This window comes from Phalacrocorax aristotelis, chromosome 7 (genome assembly GCF_949628215.1).
Source record: "Phalacrocorax aristotelis chromosome 7, bGulAri2.1, whole genome shotgun sequence".
NCBI lineage: Eukaryota > Metazoa > Chordata > Aves > Suliformes > Phalacrocoracidae > Phalacrocorax > Phalacrocorax aristotelis.
In genome coordinates this window covers 16,934,163-16,947,894 of record NC_134282.1, presented here as the reverse complement: position 1 = coordinate 16,947,894, position 13,732 = coordinate 16,934,163, and the positions used below count along the sequence as shown (strand labels likewise).

Below are 13,732 nucleotides of genomic sequence, written 5' to 3'. Positions count from 1 at the left end.
CAGGAGTTTGAGCTCTTCGTGTCCTGTTTCTGTTCTTCCCGGGTTTTGTACACTTTGTGTGTACTACACGTGTGGTTTGAAACTTATGTTGGTGTCTGTAAATTTTCTTGTTCTCTGTGTTTCTATCCTGAGAAGCTGTGTCAGTTAATTCCCTGGCTAATCACCATTTTGAATGTGCTCAACCAAGGCGTGTTGGCGGTCTGTATCCTGGCAGTGTTTGTAACCTGGAGGATAGCATCTGCAAGGAGAGAGCTCCCAGGTCATGCTGATTGCAGTCCCTGGTGCCAGAAGGTTTGACCTGTTACAGCTTCTCTGGTCTCCCCAGCAGTCAGACTGCAGTGCTGTCCTCTTTCCTTGCGAGATTGCAAAGGGTAAAAAGGCCAATATGAGGTTGGGTATCTGCTCAGCTAATGTGGTGAAGCTAATCTGAATTCACAAGGAGAGGTGACAGATATCAAGTCTGGTTATCTTTTGATTCTGTGTTCAGGCTGGGTGCAGCAGGGTGCCATGCAAGCCTTCAGTCAGCATCTGGAATTGAGAGACAGCTACTCAGATTTTTCTAACTCTGTAGCACAGACCTAATAAAATGATGCTTCTTTGATAGGTAGTCCAAAAGATTTTCCGTGTTTAGAGGGGCTCCTACTCTTCCAAATAGTTGGTACTGTTCTGTTATATCCTCTTAAAAAAAACAGTTCCCAACAGTTTAAAGGCCATCAGCAGAAACTTTGCTCCTTCCATGCACAAACCTGGACTTGCTGCCCTGAGTGCTAGCAAAGCCTCCCCACCTCCAGTTCCTCTGGGCTGTCTGCAGAGCACTGTGACAACTGACAGGCTCACCTGAGGCCATTGTTCAGAGTCTCCCTCTCCTGTCTGTGGTGCAGTGAAACATCAGTGGAAAATCCCTTCCCCTTGCCCTTTCTCAGCACTGCTGAAGTGAGCACTGGGGCTAGGATAGGAGGGCAGGCAGCTTTTGGTGTGCAGTTACTTCTTGCTTATGATGGGTTTGATCCCAGCCTTGCAGGAGGCATTTCTAAAGAGGCTGAGCTGCATGGTGACTTCTTTAACAAGTGTTTTTCACAGATATGGTAGCCCAAAGGCGGAGCAGGGAAATTCCATCCCATGCTCACCCTTGCTGTAAGGCAGGAGCTCAGAGTACGTTAATGTATGTACATTAATAAATGTTCCAGTTTGTCTTTGGTGGAAGACGGCACCTTCGCTCAGTTGAGTGCTGCACAAAAGCCTTTACAAAGCAAAATATGCATCAAAAACCTGTGCAAACAGCCTATCTTTTTAAAAGGAGGAAAGTTCTTTTTACTCCCCTTACCACCACCACCACCTCCCTATAAATTTGCAAACATCCCTGACAGGTGACAACTCCCCCTTGCAGAGAAGTCCATGTTTGCTTTGCTGTTTCTGGGGCTCGCTGCTGCAGCAGCTTGCATTGACAGAGAATGTGTAGCCTGGGGCAAGGTGTTTGCTGTTTGTCGGCTTTAATCTGAAATACCTTACAACCCTCTTCCCCTCCAGCTTCTCTTTTCCTTTGGATAGCTTCGGGGCGAGAGCTCCCCTTGCACCTGTCTCTCCTGTAACCTCAGCCATGTCACTTCTAGACACGAGGTGCCGCACGCAGCTGATTGCAGCAGAGAGTTGAAGAGGGCAGATAAACACAAAGGAATGCAGCAGTAACAGAGGGGCCCTGGAAGATGAACAGTGAGATCAAGGCAGAGCGCTTTTTATTATTAGATTTGTCTTAGGAAAAGAGCGAGGCCAGCTTTTCTCCAAAATGTACCACCATGTGAGATTTAAATAGGTGCAAAGCAATTAAGCCTGGTTTATTTAAAGCAGTTATCCTTCTGTGGACTTTAAGGCAATCCCAATCAGCATTTAAAATAAGCTCTGCACCTTCGTGCAACTTAGAGTTGAAAAGTGAAACTTTCAGCCTTAGAAGATGCCCACCCTTGATCCTAAGAGTTGTGCCAGTGAAAGCTTTTATTTAAATAATTAATTTTTAGGGGTACGGTTGCTTGTATACAACAGAGCTGGCAGTGGGGAATGAGCTACAGTGGTCAGAGCAGTGCCAGAGGAAACTGTTCCACCAGTGGGCTGGAAAATGAGCATGAGTGCTGCACTGCCGAACACCCATCAGTTGTGTGTGTTTGCCGTGGAAAAAAAAATGCAACTATCTGGGGAAAGAGCTGGAGGAGAAGGTTGGGTGACAAACCCTTCTCACCTGAGCTACAGCTCTCTCTTGCTAGGCCAAAACTTTGCTGTTCTCATGCTCTTGTTTTTAAGGAAGAAATAGTCTTCCTATGTCCAATGTAAGAAAGGGGTAAGAGAAACTAGTGATCTGCACTACCTTGGGATGAAAAGAGCTGGAGGAGACAGGAAGAGGGTTTGTGGGTCTGGTGTAACATATACAGTCAGCATCCTTCCCTTGCTGTGTGCCTTGTGACCAGCTCTTTCACAATGTCCTGGGTGGCCCATCTGTGAGGCTGCTGGCTGTGCCCCTTCCTCTCCCATGGCATTAACCACAGACAGGCTGGGAAATCCCATCAGAGATCTGCTTTTCTGTGTAGCCAGAGTGAGGGGCTGGTGGTCCCTGTGGGCGTGGAGAACATTTAGTCTCTGCCATGGCCCTGGCTTGGGAAGGAGCTGCAGATGGCGAGGGAGGTAAGCTGAATGTGTCTTCTTGTGGGCCACCTCCCATTTGCTAGGCTTCACCAAGGAAGGTGGCCCCCAGCCTCTTCCCTGACCAAGGATCTAGCCAGCAACCATGGGGTCTTTGGTGGGGTGGTGGCCAGCTCCCTGCATTCAAGAGGAACACTGGTCTCAAAGGATGTTTCCTGCAGTGCTAGAAACCAAGTGATGTTATAAGGTTAAATTTTTTTTTTAACTGATTAAATGCCATGGAGCTATGGGGAGGAGGAGTCTGGGGACTCCTTTCTAGGAACAAGTGTGTGGCAGTGCAATAACCCCTGCATTGCCCTGGAGACCCTGTGGTGCACTGTGAGCCTGCCATACTGGGTGCAATATTGCTTTCCTTTACCATCCCTCAGAAGTCCTTTAAACTGCTCAACAATGTTAAGACATACTAGTCTGGACCCAAATGAAACTTCTTTGGGCTAAGGACTTCAGCAGTTAGCATCCTGATAAGTGTTTGAGGACCTTGCAGAGCTTGGAAGTCTCCTGTCACCATCCCAGCAGTGTGTCCAGGGCTCCAGGAACCTCACAGATGGAGCAGGAGTGCTGTCCTGAGTGATGGAGCAGCTCATCCCCCTCCCCCTGTACATACCTTCCTTTCATGCCCTGAGCAGCCGTCCTCCAGCAGCCCCTTGCCTAACCAGTTCAGTGGAATGCCTTTCCCCAGGTAGTCTCCGTGGTCAGAGTTTTCTTAACCTGGATCTGTCCCTCCCCACAAAAGGGAGAGAAAATTCCTTGGGTTTCTTTTTTTTTTCTTTTTTCCTTCCTCATCTTCCACAAGTCATCGTGAGGATTTGCTGTGTGTGGCTTGGTTAGGCACCACTGAGCTCCCTGTGGGGTGGGTTCCTGCCCTGGGGATGGTTCAGGTAGGTCTGTGTCCTTTTGCGTTTGGGTCCTCAGCTTCATGGGCTGTGGGTGTCCCAAACCTAGCGGCTGCAGAAATTTTGGAAGTACAACATCCATTTCATAGTTTTAAAAGTGACAACTTTGGTTCTGAAACTTTGCTGTCCTTCTTTATACACAGAGATGGAGGAAAAACTAGGCTGTGGGAGAGACTGGGTGCAGCCCATGTAGGACATGGAGGTGTTGAGGCACTCGGCCTCATCCTGTGTGCCAATGACACATCTCAGAGTTGGCATTTGATGCTTCCGAATGGTAACAAGAAACCTTTCCCAGGTTTAACCTGCTGTAGGTTCATGGAAGAGCCACAGCAGCCACCTTGTGCAAGGTACTTTCCCATGTCGCAGCTCAGCAAGTTGGAGAGGAGAGGGCTGAGGGCCCTGCAGAGATCTCTTCTGTATGCTCTCAGCCTTAGCGCTATGTAAATCAGCTCAGTAATTCATATGTGGTGGCCATGCACTGAATTCCTGGGTCCTTAGAAACTCATCACCTGTGCAAGCTGGGGGCTATGGCCAGATCAAGTAAGCAAGAATATGATGGACAGACATAAAAACCCCAACCCACTGTCCAGAAGGCCATCTGTTGCATCCTATCCAACACTTAATATTAAGTGCAGGCTCTGATCTCTGTAAACTTTTAATTGCTTGCTTAAAAGTGTTTTGCTGGGTCAGGAGGAGAGACCTCTACTTGCTGTGAGGTAATTGCTGAGGAAGCAGGTGAAAACTGGGTTAAGGGGTGGTGGAACTTCAGGATAGGGAGGATATCCCTGTGTACCAGCAGCAGGGCAGGGAGCTGGCATGGCACATGCTGTCTGGCTGAGCAGTGCAGGAGGAGTGTCTCGGTGCAGGGGCTGACTAACGTATGGTGTGTGCTTCCCAGGGCTCTGGCAGGTGCCACAGCCCTGCATTTTCTTAGGAAATGGTTTTACACCTGAAGAATAAGACCAATTTGATAAGTAGATGCAGCAAAGTGGGTTGTGTGGCCATCTGTTTCCATGCGTAAGTATTCCCAGATTGACCATAGAAAGGAAGGAAGGACTTTGTGCAGCACAGAGATGTGATCAAAGCTTTTATTACTGTCTGGTTTGTGCTTGAGAGAGTTTGAGGCTTGCCAAGTTTCTCTTCTTTGTGGGTATTTGTTCGTTCCATAGCTGTGCAAAGAAAGTTGAGATTATGCAAAGGCAGTTCCATAATGAGCAAATGCATTATTCTGTTGGAAGCTTCCCTCCAGCACCTCTCTTGTTTAAAGTTGAACTCATAAACCCTGCTAATTTAGGCTTGGCTTTGTAATCCTGCTGAATATTTAATCTTCTGCAGTGTAGGTCCCTCCAAATTATCTAATCATCTCATCTAGGGCTGCAGATCCAAATCCAGAAACGGTCAATTCTTTCAGATAAAGGATGCACATAGAGCATGCATTTGTACACTGTTTGGCCAAAGCCTGAAGGCTTCTCTCCTGCTGTGTGTAGTAGGGCTCTAAAGACACATTTAGGTCTCTTCAAACTCATTTTCACTAGCTCCCTTTCCTGTGCTGTTTTGCCCTAGTTCTGGCTGCACACCAGGGCTGACTGCATTTCTTTTTGTGGGAATGCAGCCAGTTGATGGGTATTGTTACACCAAGTGTGTGTTATTTTTTTCTTGAATGCCACTTACCTGAATTCTTAGTGGTATTGAAAAAAACCAATGGGCAATCTGTCCACTGTGCTATAGATAATTTTGGAAGCATATTTAAAATTCCTTTAAATATTTCTGTCCTTTTAGTAGCTTAGTTTACATTTATTTTAGGAAGGAAAAAACTAATTTTAAGATGAGAAGCACAAATCTACTGGAAAAGAACCCTGTGGGGTGTGTGCATTTTTTTTTGTTGTTTTAGGTTCTGTTTTGGTGGGTTTTTGCTTTTTTTTTGTTTTGGGTTTTTTTGTTTGTTTGGTGTGGATTTTTTTTAGCCTGGTTCTTCTGGAGGGCTGGCTTTAAATCCCTGGCTCATATTGCTATGAGCACTTGAGGTGGAAGAGTGTTGCAATTGTAAATCCTGTCATCTGCCTATATGCAAATACCTCTTAACAAAAGAAGCAGCTGCTTCAGAAAACTTCTTCCCCAAGCAGCTAGGCCTGCCTCCAAAGGTTTCCATGGTGTTGCACGTGCTCCTTGCTTAAGTATGGAGTGGAGCAATAATGCATTAGCGCTTATTTCATATCTTTAAAAGGTCTGCACAAATGCTTTTGATCTTGGAGTAACAGACTGCAGGCACTTTTGCCTCCAATACAAGTTTAAGGTTTATAGTATCTTGCTGGGAACTTCACTGTATATCTCTAGTTGATAGGATACACTTCTTTTTCTTGTGTTTTTTTTTCTTTCTTTCTTTCCGAAGCTGTAAACATGCTTTGCATATTATCTGTTGGGTTAGAGCTCCTAAGTGGTAAATCCCTTGGGCAGCTGGCATTTCAGCAAACCACGAAGCATGGTTTGAACACTAACCAAAGTGGAGAGGCCACCCCCAAAGTTCACGTTCCTCTGGACTTATTTTTTAACTTTAAACCAAATTGGTGTCGTGGGGGAAATGAGGCCCTTCTGTCTAGTTAGCTGGAAATGAGGTGTGTATTGAGCTGTCCATATCCAGCCAAATGAAAACCTTGCTGAGCTTCGTGGCACCCCTCTTCGTGGGGTGGGTAGAGAGCACCTCACAGCCTGTTGCAAGCTGCAGCACTGGCTGTGCCTTGGAGGTGTGGCCAGGCTCACAGGATGCTCCTTTCAGGCTAAGACAAACCTACAGCACAGACCTGGGAGCCTCCCACTCCCCTTCATTGTCCAACACGGCCAGTATCTGTACCACAGTGAGCTGTGGGGTGTAGCTTTTGTTTTTAAAGTCTTCTCTTGCATTAATTTGGATTCTTGCTTTGAAGAAAGTAATGCATCCAAAGTCTCACTATGTATATGTTGTTTTGTGGTTCTGCAGATCCTGCCCACAGTCCTGTAAATAACTATTACTTTTTCCTCCAATATTTTACAAGAAGAGTTTTGGACTAGCTAATGCTTTCCTCTGAATGTCCCTACCATCTGCTTTCCACCTCACTGTTGCTGATTTGATAGCATTTAAATTAATGAGAGAGTGAATGGTCAGGCAGTCACAGAAAATTAAATCAATCTCTGTGAACCGTAGATTAAGGAGTGGCTTGTGGCCTGGGTTAGTTCACTCACTACTGAACAAACTCTTTGCTAATCAGCGTCTGAATTTGCAGAGATTAATGAATGATCAAAGGAGTTTTCAGTAACAAGTGTAACTATGTTGGCTCTAAAAACATGGATATTTTTATCTCCAGCCTGCTTAAACACAAGGAAAAAGTACCCTGAAGCACTCTTCTTTCTCTCTGAGGACATGGATGGGCATGGTGGACCTCATGATGATGTCCAGACTGGATTAAAATTGGACAAGTTGGAAACCGAAGTGACAATCTTCTGGGAAAGGTCTCTGGGCAAATAACTGAACATTGTGGCTGTTGCCATACCAGTGCTGGATGTGGCACGTGAGAGCAGGCAGAGGGCACCCAGACAAAGACCAGCACTGAGAAATGCAATATTTCTGCACAGGAAACAAGGAACAAATAGGCTCCCCATCTGCCTCAGGGTGTATGTTGTGGCCCAACACACCAGGGCAATATAGGATAATGGCGATGGACTCTCATGAGAAGCTTGAATGGCCATCGGCTGCAAGGTCAGGGTTTAAACAGAGGTTTGGGAGACTGTTCTCGAATTTTTTTAAATTGATAACTTTTTAAATATTGCATTATTGTACGAGGGCTTGGGTGGGAGGGAGTTGGCAGCGTAGCAGAGGCTGGCTGGAAAGAGTTGCTGAGATAGTGCATTTATGAACAGTTGTGTGTTTCCCAAGAGCAATCTGTAGTTTATACAAGATAAGGGAAGAACAACACTTTCCTTTCGGTTGCTTGTGCAAGAACAAACCTGGTCTGTCAACAGTTGCTCCTCTCTTGTAATTAAAAACAAAGACTCTCTAATCTGTCACTATCTCCTGCTTTTCCCTTTTCCTGGCCAGAGCTCTCTGTCTCTCGTGCAGGGATGCAGGTTTGTGCCATCCCCTGTCCCAGTGGAGGGATAGGGCTGTTCATGCTGCTCAGGAACAATTCTCATTAATTTTCTTGTGTAATTTTCTTTTACTTCCGCAAAATATTTTACAAATGTGTTGGGAGAAGGTCAAGCATGCAGTGTTTAGCATCTGAAGGTTCTCATCATGCAAAAATGCCATTTGAATATTGAGGGTTGTTACTCCACCAAGAGAGCTGCTGACAGCTGAGGCTTGAACCTCCAAAGTCCCCTGGTTATGCTCCATGCTCGACTATCTGCTGAACCATGCTTTTGCACTCATCAGTCCAAAAGTGCCTGCTCAAGTGTCTGCTGGCCAGTGGTTTTGCAGGCTGATCAGCTGCCTTGCAAAGATCTATGTGTCCAAACGGTTGTTTCCTTTTATCTCCAAGAATTTTTAGTGAAAGCAACTCTTAAAAGAGAGTTAATGGAGCACCAAAAAAGTGCAAAAATTAGATAAAAGGAGGACCAGGGATAAACAGACAACATTTTAATGATAAAACATCTGTATCCTTGGTGTCCATCCTGCATCTCACCCCAGCTGTGGGAAGGGAGTCTCTGCTGGCACTTTGGTGGGAATGACCTCCCTTGATGGGGTTGGAGGGGTTTTGGTTGTGCAGACGGTAGGGAAGGTGTGGAGACCTTGCATCATCTTGGCTGGAGAACTGAATCTCTCCAGAGGAGTATCTTGTTCTCTTATTAAATGGAGCTCGGCAGCCAGAGGGCAGAGCCCCTGGGGGCTGTGTGCACCCTTCCTAAACCAATATTGCACAGCGGTTGTGAAGGGAACTGGTTTTGTTTCACAACTCCTTTCCACCTTCCATCTCCCTGTTCCCCCAGCATAGCGTTATCTCCTGATATGGTGCCATTAACTCTCTAATTAGCCCTAGGGGTGTTCTGGGGGAAGATAGCGAGGCTATAGGAGCTCAAATAAGCAGCGTGTGCAGATGTTTACCCGAGGTCGGAGGGCAGGGCTGTTGTGACAGCCGATTGCCTTGGGGAGGGCATGCTCCTTGGGGGAAGGAGAAGCTGACCTGCACTGTGTCCCTGTCTTTGCCCCACACTTTTAAAATGGAGAAAAATGCAGTTTGAAGTGCTTGGAAGAAAGGTTTGATCCTCAGTACTAAGCACTTGCACGCAGGGTGTGTTTCTAGCTTGAAGGCTCATACACTTGAGAGCTTTCCAAAGGAAGTTCTGGGCATCAGACCCATCCCTGGGTCAGTGGTGGGGAAGCCAGGAAGGCATTGAATTTGTTGCTTGTGGGTACAGCAAAGTAGATAACCCTGCGAAAGCTGGGGGTGCCCATCGTTTGCCTTCATACAGATGAGCCACACCTCCCATGCTGTGCTCCAGAGCATCCTGCCCAGGATGCCCATGAGGCTATATCCACCCAGCAGTGGGCAGGATGCTGCCTTTCAGCAGCATCTCTTTTTTTTTTTTTCCCCTATTTGTTTTTTTCTTGCCATAGATGATTTTTTTTTTTTCTTTTGAAAGGGGAAAACCCCTGTTTCAGTATGTGCTGGGTTCTTTTTCCCCTTCTTCCTTGTGGTTTGAGCAATGAAGACCAGCTCCGCATGAGTTTTCATGAAGAGAAGGTGGTTTTGTTTTTTTAAAGTATTTTCTTTTTGCTTTTTAACCCAGCTGTCTGCTATTGCAGTCTATCACTTCTGTCTCTGTAAAGTCTTCACTGGAAAGACACCCAAATCCAATTGGCAGTGGTTTGGTTTTTTGAGCATTCAGCAGTTATTCGGATGTAACAAAACAAACAAAACAAAAAAAAAAAACCCGGCCAAACCCCACATTCTATTTTTTTCCTCCTCCTTCTGTTATCTCAGTCTTAATTTGTAAACATTTTCTGAGCTGGGTGAATGTCACAGTCTGTGGTGACGTGGTTGATCCAGATGCTATTTTTATAAGAGTGGAGAGGTCTGAGCAGATTTTTTTTTTTACTTTGATCTGCAGGAAATTCTACTTGAACTACCTAACATGCAGGCAGGTGCACACACACCCCCACCTTCTACAAGAAATTGCACAATCTCCAATTAACACTACAATTGTGGCAATGACATTTTTAATCGTCGTGATTTAGCACACTTGCCTTGTGTCCAGGAAAGGTTCTTGAGAACTTGAGTGGTACTAGTGAGGAAGTCTGGGACAAACCATACAACAGCACAGGGAAAATGTAGTCCAACAAAAAACCTGGAACCAGCAGTTTGACTTTGCTAATGCCTTGTTTTGGAAACTTAGAGCTCTTGTTTGCATATTATTTTGTTTTTCAGGATACCAGCAGGAGCCATAAAGCATTGCCAGAAGCTTTCTAGAATATCTGAGTCAGATTTAGGAGGGTCGCAGCTGAAACTTTCAAATCTAGCTAGTAATTATTATTTTTAGTTTCCTAAAGTATTGGAGGTAACTTGCTTTAAAGAGATTTCCTTTCCTGAGACTGAGCTGCTTTGATTTTAAGTTCAGTCCAACTGAGCATCCAACGTGTGAAGTGCCAGGCTTTGCACAACTCCTGATGCTTTGGGTTGATTTCTTAATTTCCTAGTTTGTTTTTCTTTTGCTCAGGGTGGGAGAGAGTTTGGCCTAGGAGAATAGAGTTAAATCTTGTTCATCTGGCCTCAGTGTGAAGTAATTCTTTTTAACACGTGAAAGGAAGGCCTTTGCCTGAATCTGCTTTTCCCAACTAGAGTAATTGTTATAATAAGGTATAATTTATATCTATGAAGACTGTCTTGCCATGACTTTCAACCTTCACAGCTGCAACAGAACTGATACTGGTGTTTCACTTGGAGACCTGTCCAGAAGGCTCAGATACTGGTGTTTCACTTGGAGACCTGTCCAGAAGGCTCAGATAAATGATAACTCTCACTGTCCCATTGCAGAGAAGCAAGTGTGCAGTTTGAGGAGGTGGGGGGGGAGTCCCTTTGGTTTTGTGACTCAGCCATTTAAGCATACAGTATTTCAGGGAGCCAAGTTTCCCTCTAAGAGAGCCCTGCTGCTATTAGGTTATTGGAAACTCATCTCTGAAATTTTTGCATCTGCAAAAGGAGAAAATCAAATGACACTCCAGGAGCTTTTCTTTCTCATGGTGAAGTAGAAAGGTGAGTGATCAAGCCTTTACTCTTCCCCCATGCCACTGGTGCCTGTATGAATATTTAAGGCATGACACCAGCCCATGGGACATGGGGAAGCATTTTGTGAGCTGGGTGTGTTTAGGGATGAAGCCAGTGAAACAAAGTTTGGAGCCCTGGGGTGATGAGAGGGGTAGCCCTGTGCCTGGGCCGCATCAGCGTTGGTGGGCACAGTGTCTGGTGCATGCTCTGTTACCTCCTACCACCCATGTCAGGGTGGTGGTGGCCTTTTGTGTCACTTGTGGATGGATGACTTGCAAAAAGCCACTTGTCCAGCACCCACGTCAAGGTGACCACACAGGCTAATGACACTGAAACACTGAGCCAGGTTGGGGCTGTGTGTACAGAGGGCAGGGATTTGTGCTGACATGTCAATTTATTCATGCTATATACACTTCTCATGTTTGACATGCAGATCTCTTTGGATAAACTTCCACATATCTCTGTGTAGTACATCTGGGTGTTGCTTTACCCACAACCACCTCCAGCCACCTGTGGGACGGAAGATAGCAGATACCCAACACAACAGTGCTGCATTAAAGACTTGGAAACAGAGGATCTTCTGAGCTTCATAACGCAGCTAGTAAAAGGTTTTTGCAATGGCTTGCTGAGACTGGGAGACCTATGTATGTACCACCACCTCCTCTTTTTTTTTCCCCTCCGTAGTTTTTGAACTCATGGGCCAGTATCAAAAACCTGACAGTATTCAGGGGTCAAAATGGTCCTCCAAGCACAGAATAGCTTTTCCTCCCTATTAGTAGAAAATCCACAGGTGGTGTCCAGCTCAGTGCAAGTTTTGCAGTGGAGCTGTGAAGTGACCTGTTTGGCTAGCGGTGCTGTGGCTGCTCCCTGCAAACCTTGCATGTATCTCCAGATTAGTACTTGTGTGGCTTTTCGGCCTGTACCCATCTCGGGTGAGATCAGATAAGCACACCAGGCACAGCCCTTGGTGTTTGGTGGTGCTGGGGAAGATGGAGAGGAGGGGAAGGGGCCATGGCAGTGGTCTATCAAGTTGTTCCTGTGACGTAGGAAACCTGCTGTGTGCTCAGCAGGCTCTTGCTGGTAGTTCAGAGTGCTGGAGGTATGTGTGACCCCAGCCTGAGCTGGGATGCTGCTGTTGGTGGTAAGTAGGGCTCTCCCTTGGCTGGGGAGAGCTCTGCACTCCTCTCTGCAGCCCATTCCTGGAAGCACCTCCTCACATCATGTTCTGCAAGAAGGAATTGGGAAGGTGCCCTGGAAATGCTTGCAACCTTTTGCTCTTGTGCCCAGCTGTACTCGCAGGGCTAGAGCTAAATAGGATACCTACCCTGCTTCTCGTGGCAAGGAACTGCTGCAGGGCAGGGCGGGCACTGCGATCCTCGGCTCTGTGTTTGCCCTGGTTCTTGCATGAAGGTGGCTTTTTGCACCATTTTATTAGTGGCAGTTTGGTGAATGCTCTGCTGCTTCACAGCCCGACGAGAGGCTGGTGCGAGCTTGGTGCGTCCTTGGCAGGACGTCAGTAGTGGCTCCTTCTGCTGCCTTGTGCTGGAGAAGACAGCCGGGACAGCCGTTAGCACCCTGAGCAGCACAGCCTGCACGCTTTCATCTCCCTGTGAACCTGGAGTTCCCTCCCCGTGTGCTCAGAAGTTGGGGTTGAATGATGCCCAAAGGCGAGGGAGTTGGCGTGGCGGGGAGCAGCGGCAGCTCCTGGGCAAAGGCTCACCTGCACGGCCGTGTTGGGGTGGCGGGTGGGTTTCAGCCCTGCGGGGGAGCTCCCTCCCCCTTGCGAAGTGCCCCGTGGGTGGGTCTCTCCGTGGGCACCCGCGGCGGGAGGCTCGCTGCGAGCGCCGGCAGCCCGTGCGGGTGCTCCGCGATGAGGCAGCGGTCAGCTCCACCGCAGGTCCTCAGAGACGAGTCTGGAGCGCTGTCATTAGGCTGGGCGGCCGCGCTCTGATCTGGATGTTTGGTTTCCTCTCTCCCCACCCCCCCACCCCCCCCCCCCCTTTCAAAAGGTGTTTTGTTTCCCAGTGCTCGGCGGCGCTCACCCTGCTGCTGGGGAGCAGGCGAAACGAGCCGGCTTTTGTTCTCGCCGTGCCTCCCGCTCGCCCGGCGCGGCGGCGGCGGCCCCTTTGCAGCGGGGCGTTTCGGAGCGGCTCCGGGGGGCGGCCCCGCTGCCGGGGGGCGGCCGGTGCCGCCGGCGCGGCCCGGAGCTCGCCGCTCGCCGGGCCGGCACGCTGCCGGGGCTCTGCGCTCGGGCACCGGGGCGGGGCGGGGGGTTCTGTCCGCTCCTCCAGCGTAAAATCACAGCGGGCCCTTCCTGACCTGCCTGTCTGCTCGCTCTGCTCTCCCGCAGATCGAGCCTGAGCGGGCTGAGCAGTCAGTGCCTCTCCTATCCCTCTGTTCAAAATCTTCGTTTTGCTGTGGGCAATGTCCGCGTGGTTTTTACTGAGCGGTGCCCAACAGCTTCTCCCATATATCAATTCAAAATTATGAGTCCCTTTTTAAATTTTTTAACATCTCCTATTTGTAAGAGAGATTATTTTAAGACTTATTACTGTGTCATGAATTAGAAGCAATGGCAAAGGGGGGGCGGTAAGGTAGCTGGAGTGATGTCCTGCAAGCGCAGGACCTATTGGCCGTGAGTGTGGATGGGAGCGCACATATGACGGCGCATATAGCTTGATTATGGTGCATGAAACAGTGATTCTTTCTCAGAAAGCTCCTTGAGGGTTTTGTCCAAAACCGGCATGCTGCAGCAGCCAGAGGCTTGGCTGTGTTACTGCACCACCAGTCTTGAACGTTGCATCTTGATCCCTTCCTTAACATTTTGGGCTTTGGTAGCAGCTAAACCTGTGCCTGAAGAAAACCCTAGAGTCTTCTCAGAAAATAAATAGGAGAAGTTTCTTGGAGTGACTCCTTTGG

At 47.7% G+C, this 13,732-nt stretch overlaps 1 protein-coding gene across 1 annotated transcript in view; it reads left to right on the top strand.

Annotated features, from left to right (window-relative positions):
• The first annotated feature begins 2,582 nt into the window (after nt 1-2,582).
• TP63 (tumor protein p63) overlaps nt 2,583-13,732 on the top strand; it is an 83,190-nt gene continuing 72,040 nt past the window's right edge. The window contains exon 1 of the mRNA XM_075098971.1: nt 2,583-2,670. Within this exon, the coding sequence (XP_074955072.1) occupies nt 2,659-2,670 (12 nt within the window). The 5' untranslated portion in view covers nt 2,583-2,658. The remainder of the gene's footprint in view (nt 2,671-13,732) is intronic.